At 35.9% G+C, this 8,661-nt stretch overlaps 1 protein-coding gene across 2 annotated transcripts in view; it reads right to left on the bottom strand.

The window, feature by feature from the left end:
- The window catches only part of LOC106463291 (ataxin-1-like), a 63,010-nt gene that overhangs the window by 12,846 nt on the left and 41,503 nt on the right, over positions 1-8,661 (bottom strand). The window contains exon 1 of one of the 2 annotated variants that reach the window (XM_013923305.2): positions 1,190-1,672. The exons of the other annotated variant lie outside the window; for it this stretch is intronic. Coding sequence (XP_013778759.2) covers positions 1,190-1,250 — 61 coding nt within the window. The 5' untranslated portion in view covers positions 1,251-1,672. Of the gene's footprint in view, positions 1-1,189; positions 1,673-8,661 lie in introns of those variants that run through there. 2 annotated transcript variants of the gene reach the window in all.

The following is an 8,661-nucleotide window of genomic DNA, read 5'->3' on the forward strand; positions in this document are numbered from 1 at the left end:
CAAAAAAAAAAAAAAAAAAAAGTAGTGTGTATATATATATATATATATACACACACACACACACACACACACACACACACAATACTTTCAGACATAAAATTAAATATTCATTTCACAAACCGTGACAATCTTGCTAACCCAATTCTCACAAAGTAAGCTAAGTTATTCGATGTTCAACAAATACAGGTCGAGTCGAAAGAAAAGTTGTCAGATTCAACAACAATTAGTTTGTTTAGGACATAAGGGTAATTAGGATATCAGATGTCCATAGTTATCCTTTTCTGGGCAAGCATTTGTTGATTGACATCGAGGTATATGATAATCACTAAGGTAAAGGAAACTGTTCGTATGGTTAAAAGTTTCGTTTGGCTCATCTAGTCTTTTAACAGTTGTCAGACTCAGCCAACTATAGAAATGAATGTTTTAATTATACAGAAAATATCAATGATAAAAAATATTAAATTGACTTCGGACGTTACTTCTGTTTAAATTATAAGTTAATCACGTTTATGTCTTTACACACAAACTTATATACACGCGCGCGCATAGAGGGAGTTCATCGTTTTGAGTTAGTCCCAAATAACGCCGTAAATCTACGCTGGTCTGTAATTTAAGCTATGCAAGGGGGAAGGAAAGGCTCAGATTGAAAAAAAAAATAGTGGAATGTTTCACATACGCCGCGGGCGCAGTGTTGTCTGACGGTCTTGGGCCTTAAAAAGGTGAAATGTACACTTGAATTTCAGTGTTATTTTTTTTTAGCGCCGACTAAGTCATGTTAATATCGATACGGATTGTGGTTAATTTAAAAGTTAACCTGTTTATCCAGCTTTGGATATTAACAATCATTAGCTATTATTAAAATCAACTAATGATAATTCACGGACTAATTTTTCTTTCAATAATCGCAGTGTACAAAGTAAAAGCATCCTATCACAGACTTTGGCGTGAGTATTCTTATATCTATGGCACATATAATTAGTTCACTGTCTGACTGTGTCTGGTTTTGTATAATTTAGACTAAGAGTTGTATTCTAAAGCTGCTCATCCACATCGGCCAATGATCTATTGCATGGAATAGTTTAAATTACATGCTCTTTCTGATGCCTTGGTTTTGATATAACTGATACATAAAAAAAAGGGCACCGTAGAGAAGTTATAATATTACAAATCACACACAAAACCTACTTACACTCCCTTTTCGGAAGTCCAGGGTACGGAACCATAACGTTTAAAGTCGAGCCAGCACTCATCGTCGAGCCTCCCCCAAGGACCTCGTAGGTTCTCGTCAACAACGACGTGATCTGCTTGCTAGAGGCAAAAGTTCCACTTAACTAGTCTGTCTCGTACCTTCTACAGGTGTTCTTCACCTGCTTTGGTAACTTAGCTTCTTGGCATGGGAGAAAGTTGACAAGTGTATTAAACAATAATACCACACGGCTGTAGTCACACGCTCTCTGGCCCGGGACAGGACGGCCGTGAAAGAGACGGTGCTGCCATTGGCCGATTGCTACCCAGGGACCCGGACTTGACTGGTGGGGTCACCGCCCAGAAGCACTACTTTGAAATACTTTAAACTCGGATCACTCAATCTGCAAGTTTGGTCACTTTTAGTGAAATAAATCCAAATAAACCCACGTGGCATGACATATATATCATAACATGTCAAGGCTTTGCAGATTAAATATCTCTCTGCACCACTGTAATAGCTGCGGGAAGAAATGACGTCACTGACCAATTACTAATCAAATAACAGTGTCAGAAACCTGTGTATACAATTACAGCAAGGTTGCGTGCTTCATTGTTTGGTAAATGCATGATGTTTTGACTACTGCAGCGTAAGATAAAGGTCAACATTTACACAAAAAGCAGCTACACATAGTGTTAAAATGCGGACTGCAGGTGGCGTGAATTTAAAGGCCACGGCCATGTCAACCGCTTTGAGCAAGACTTGTTGTTAGCAGTACGAATAAACCAATAATGACGGAGGCCTGACCTCAATATTTTGTGTCACCAGCAGCGGCGCAAACCACCTTATTTTGCAAACACTAACACTCCACACACGGTAACCATAACAATGGTAATCGTCTATTGTGCTTGTGACATTTAATGTGAACTAAAAATCGAAATATATGTGGAGAAAATTTGATTTCCACCTTCAATATAGTACTTCCTACAAAATGGGCTTGAATGCCATAAATGCAAACTGAAGTTCGACTATAACGTGTTTTGTCTTATTCTCAGACAGAAAATTCAGTTTAAATTCACCTGTTTTTTTATTCATCCCATATGTTTTAGTCTCATCCTGAAAAAAAACGTTCAGTTTAATAATCCACGTTTTTTTCTTTGTCTTGTCTTGAGAAAACGTTCACTTTACTAACTCACGTGTTTTTTTTTCTCTCATCCTAATAAAACGTTCAGTTCACAACACACGTGTTTTCATCATGAGAAAACGTTCTGTTTAATAATCCACGTGTTTTTGTCTCATCGCGATGAAACATTCAATTTAATAACCCATGTGTTTTTGTCATATCTTGGGGAAATGTTCAGTTTACTAACTCACGTGTTTTTTTCTCTCATCCTAATAAAACGTTCAGTTCACAACACACGTGTTTTCATCATGAGAAAACGTTCTGTTTAATAATCCACGTGTTTTTGTCATATCTTGGGGAAATGTTCAGTTTACTAACCCACGTTTATTTCTTGGTCTCATCTTGATGAAAGAGAATGAACAGTTTACTAACCCACGTTTTTATCTCTTATCCTCAGAAAGAACGTTCAATTTAACAATCAACGTGTTGTATTTTATGCCTTATCCCGCGAAAGTACGTTTAGTTTAGCAACCCACGTGTCTTATACTAAGAAACAACGTGAATATTACTAAAGTAAGTACAGTACTTTTAAACAAATAAAACTTCGAATTAAATGCAAGGTTACTCCAACAGAAAATAGTGAGTGCACTATATAGGGTTATCCAACACGGAGGACATAAAGACCAAAATTCTAAATTTCCAAACTATTACTCAAAAAAATAACAGCATAAACGAGTAAGACAAATGGAATTTTCCCAAAAACAGTGGGTGGACGTACCAGAAAAAGGATGATTACAAGACAAAGCTGTTTCTTAATTGTGCATATTAATACTTTTGTTTATGTGTGTAATTAAGCTCAAAGCTACACAATGGTCTATCTGTTCCACGGGAGGGGGGAGGGCATATATTAATACTTTACAGTTCAATTTCAGTGATCAACGCAACAGTACAACCTACTATCGATATTTCAAATTATGTTAGAGTTTTTTATTCGAATTTTTGATACGAACTCTAACTACACATAATAAGTAACTAAATAGAAACATCACTACTGGAAGTGTGAGCTTTATGCGTCTGTTTGCAGTTTATGGACAACGCTTGAAGCACCTATATTAAGTTACTACCTGTATTCAAGATTGAAAACTAACAGAGAATTCACGAGATATAGTGTGACGCGAAACTGGTATTTCACAAGCGATTTACTTGTTGGTTTCAAAGTTTCGCGCAAAGCTACATAAAGGGATAATTGTGCAAATCAGCCCCTACTTCTGAACTGACAAACTAGAACGGTTCGACTCCGCGCGGTGGACGGACTAAAGATAGCCCATTGTATAGTTTTGTACGAAGTCAACATGATATAAACGAACATAATTATTTATGTTTCTGCAGTATTTAGAAATCTTCATTCTAAACGTCTGTATGTTCTAGGACCGTGAATCCGGGGAAGGGGGGTTCATGGTTCGCGGCCTGTCAAAAGCGCCCCACAATTTGGGGTCGTTGGTGCGCTATAATATTGACAGTGAAATTCAATTATGCGGTCTGATACCAAAAGTTGGTAGTGGGTGATGTTGACTAGCTGCCTCCCAGGATTTTTGCGTTGTAAGTTCGTCAATCTACCTGTGACTCACCGAGGGACAGTAATAATAGTGTGTCTATAAGACATCAAATGAAGGAAATACCCACTCGGAAAACAATCTAAAGTCTTCATTAATATAATCAATGTTACAAAAAAAAAATGACGTATAAGGAAATATCGTGTCGTTTGTCTACGATAGAAGAAGCAAAAGCAAGTTAAGTTAACCTTCACTACTGATTAATCAAAGTACTGTTGTTATAGCACATTAAGTTTATATTGTGGTGTAACACATAAACGCATGTAAAGAACAGTAGTGGGTTTGAACTATACATCACAGTGATGGAGACTTTGGGTAGAATCAGTACTTTATTCTTCTATCTTTTTAGTATACGTTGTATAATAATATTGTCTCAACTTAATTCCGGACAATTTAAAAATTAACCTATCTGTAAAAAGAAGAGCAGATCACAGTCGAGCTACAATTCAACAAACCATTCCCCAAAATAGTAACAAGAAAGTTTTCAAAACCTAGTTAAGTTGAAGCTGTTAAATTGCCATCAAGTAGGCTGAGAAACTATGAATTTTCTTATGATCTTGGAAACCTTAATTCTGTATCAAACATAGACAACAATTTCGAATTTTTCAAACTAATAAAGCATTGAAAATGATTTTTTCGTGACATACTAAATAAGACCAGTTAGATTTTAAGAGTTTTGAATGTTACCTAATTGGCAACATGCATTATTTTCTTAGATATAATTTAGAGCTCGTAAATTGTGGTCCCCAGTGGCACGGCGGTATGTCTGCGGACTTATACCGCTAGAAACCGGGTTTCGATACCCTTGGTGGGCAGAGCTTTGTACTTAATAATAAACATAGTAAATTGTGGTGTTATCCTGATTTGAATAGGATTCAACATGTCGTAATTGCTTACAACAGGAGAAAAGCATAGCTTTTGAAACTGTTTGAATATATATATATTAGGAAAGAATTATGCCGCACATCCGTAGATAACACTTTTTAAGACTATTGATGTGCAATGGAATCTATACGCAAGGTCAATTTTGTGTTCGTTTTAAAATGTTTGAAAAGTCCTGTATTCTGAAACATTTTTCAAAGTTAAATGTAACACATCACAAAATAATCCCAGTTAAATGTTTCAATAAAAATAAATGATACAAGTTACCTTTTCATAAAGTTCATTGCGTTGTGTCGTTTTCTTATTACTGATACATCACGTAAAGCTAGAATGTTCTATCACGTATACAGTTGACTTCAACTTGCTGCGTTACCATTTCTGGGGGAAAAAACGTTTATTATTAATATATCATTTACATGTAAGTCAAATACAAGTATTATCAGCAGGGTCTATTTTGAACTCATTATACAACAACAAGGTATTTTCATGCTACTTGGAACAAGATAAACAATATTCAGGAAGTACAGTTATATAATAGCTTTTTTTTTGATAGTCAACAAAAGAACAGGAAATCAAAAACAGGAAACCACTTCTACTGAAGGAAAGGTGACAGGAAATGTGGCAGGCTCCACACGACATCTCTGAGAAGGGTTGCGATAGGAGTAGTACCCCAATCTAGAGTGGTACCACAATGTACACTAGACTTTCGTCTGTCTGCCTAATCATAGAAAACAGCTATTTACATTATCTTGGACAAGTGAGAAAGGTTAACAACTTTAACAAAAGATCTCACATGAAAGGCAAACAAAAGCAAATAGGATTCCATTCCTGCTGAGCCCCTTTCTCTATGTAGTAAGTAGGATTCCATTCCTGCTGAGCCCCTTTCTCTATGTAGCAAGTAGGATTCCATTCCTGCTGATCCCCTTTTTTATGTACCAAGTAAGATTCCATTCCTGCTGAGCCTTTTCTTCGAGAAGCGCATAAGATTCCTCTCCTGAAGAGTTTTTTTTTCGAGAAGAAGAGTGAAACTTGTCTACCTTCCTGTTATATTTTCTTCCATTTGAGTATTTCATTATGCTGTCTTGAGAAACTGAAAACCAGAGTATCGTATGCACGTGTATGCCTTCTACCTTCCAGGAAAAAAAAAAGATATAAAACATAAAGTACTAAGCAACACCTCGCTGAAAAAGGGTAATAACAGAAGTGACCAAATGTGCGTGCACGATAACTGAATAGTTGAAACATGATGTAACACTTAACATCAGCCACATCAAGAATTAAACATTAGTTTTCATGACTTAAGAAACTCATAATGAACGTGGGATTATAAATAAATGAAATGCATAAACGTGTTTTACAATGTGTTTGGCGGTTTATTTGACCTACCCTAACAACAGTATAACTAAGCCTACTCTTGCAAAATTATGCCTGATGATGACTCCAGCGAGTTGAATGTTACACCAAATAAACCCTTAAATAACGTACAGAAAAAAAAATGCCTGTGCATTTTATTTCACTTAAAATTAGTTGACTAACTAGTTACTTTTTACGAGATAAGCTCTGCCCGATGATAATGCGATTAAACACTAAATCAAATACAATGTAGAATAATATAGGGAATTAGGATAATCCCTCTAAGTAAACTGATGTAAAAATGGACAGATTACTTACAGGCAGTCGTAAAAAAAGCAAACATAAGGAGTTGTGCAAGGTATGTATAAACACCATGTTTACAAAACTATTAACTCAAAACGTCATTTCTATGACGTGGCTAAAATTTGACCAGTATTGAACTGCACAAACCTCAGTTACTTACTAAAGTACACTAACTCTGGTGGAATTTCTGTTGAGAAAATGTTTTAATTAGTTATGGAATATTCAGTTCCATCTACAAATTAAGGGTAAAAACTAAATTTTCGCTTCTTTAGAAAGAATTGCATTCTTACAGGATGGTACACCTTGAAATGTTTATAAATGAAACATTTAAAATCGCCATTTTTAACCATCAAGAGATCCGTCATATTTCGTCCTCCATAATTAGATAAAGGGATTTGTCAAATTCCGTACTCCTTAAACAGAGGCCAGGCATGGCCAGGTGGTTAAGGTGCTCGACTCGCAATCTGCGGGTCGCGGGTTCGAATCCCCGTCCCACCAAACACGCTCGCCCTTTCAGCCGTGGGGGCGTTAGAATGCGACGGTCAGTCCCGCTGTTCATTAGTAGCCCATGATGACTAGCTGCCTTCCCTCTAGTCTTTCAGTCTCTAGTCTGCTAAATTAGCGCAAATAGCCCTCGTGTAGCTTTGCGCGAAATTCAAATCAAACCCTTAAATAGAATTTGCAGAGTCATTATATTCCGTCCACCATAATTATATCAGGAAATCGTTATGTTCCGTCCTCCATAATTAGATCAGGAAAACAATTATATTCCGTCCTTAACAATCAATCCTACTTCCAATATTTGAGACAGAGATAGTTTAGCTGGTTAAAACATTGACCTCAAAACAAAAGTCTCATGTTTCACTCCCTCCTGCTCTCAGAATTCACTTGCTAATTTCACAAGACTTTCTATATTAAATTGAGTAGTCTATTTATAAATTACTGCTTATGCAGTATTTTTAAGCTCTTTCTCCAGCTTTCTTTATCTAGTGCACGAATGTATAAAGGCACTTACGAAGCCAAACCAAATCCGACCTAAAGGTCGAGTGTCACATTGAGACTTATCGATGCTATTTTGATGAAAATAGGTCAAGGTCACAGAAGAAGAAGAAGAAAAAACAGACAAAAAAAATGCAAACAAAGCATAAACCACAAGCGGTTTCTGTTGGATCACTACTGAACAAATGGTCATTTAAAACAAGATCTGTGTTTAGTTGTTGGATTAAAAGAAGGCAATAGTATTGTGGACAACTTGTGGTAATAATGACTTTTAACCTACCATAATAACAAAAAGTTGTAAATGTGTGTGTGTGTTGTTTGTTTACTTATAGTAAAACCACATCGGGCTATCTGGTGTGTCCACCGAGGGGAATCGAACCCCTGATTTTAGCATTGTAAATCCGAAAACTTACCGCTGTCCCACCGGGGGACTGTTAAGATAAAAAAAAATCAACTATCACTTTTACAATGATAAACTGATCTGTAAAGTTAAGACATATTTGTTTAATTTTCTGTGAATGAACAAAATCACGTCTGTGGCTAAATGAAAAATCGTTCGTAGTGGATTTCCTTTATATCCCATCTTTGATGAGCCTTGGTATTGGGCGAAAGACCTCGTCGGTACAGAATACGGCAGATGTTTGGTGGTTAACATAGTATTACATATTCTTCTTGCTTTTACTTATAAGTTCTCAGTATTATATCTACAGTTCTTTATTCTGGGGTTTTGACGTCTTCTTTTATATATTGTATTATAAACACGATTTTTATATCTTATTTCTCGAGTAAATCTTAAGAATTAACATTTATTTTAAATTGTTATTCGTTGAGCACTACTTGATGCAAATTAAAATAATTATGAAAGAGCATGTTAATAACTGCCATGAAAGAGAGACGCATACAAATTTTCAGTTTTGCGGTTTTTATGGGCGTTTTGAGTTTTTTTTTAGTTACATATAAGGGAAGAAACTTTTCATCTCCAAAGAAAACCTTTCATTAATCATGAATTTACATAACTTCCATCCCAAGGGTGGGTACTCCAGCTATTATTTTAATATTGTATTATAATGGTGAATAGTCTTTGGGGCAAGTTACTTTTGCCTCTCCCTCTGTGTGTGTGTGTGTGTGTGTTAATATAATTTCAAAGAGAAGAAAAAATAGATACAAAAGTAAACGAAATATATACTTGAAAAAATAAAGAC

Source organism: Limulus polyphemus, unplaced genomic scaffold (genome assembly GCF_000517525.1).
Source record: "Limulus polyphemus unplaced genomic scaffold, Limulus_polyphemus-2.1.2 Scaffold1369, whole genome shotgun sequence".
NCBI lineage: Eukaryota > Metazoa > Arthropoda > Merostomata > Xiphosura > Limulidae > Limulus > Limulus polyphemus.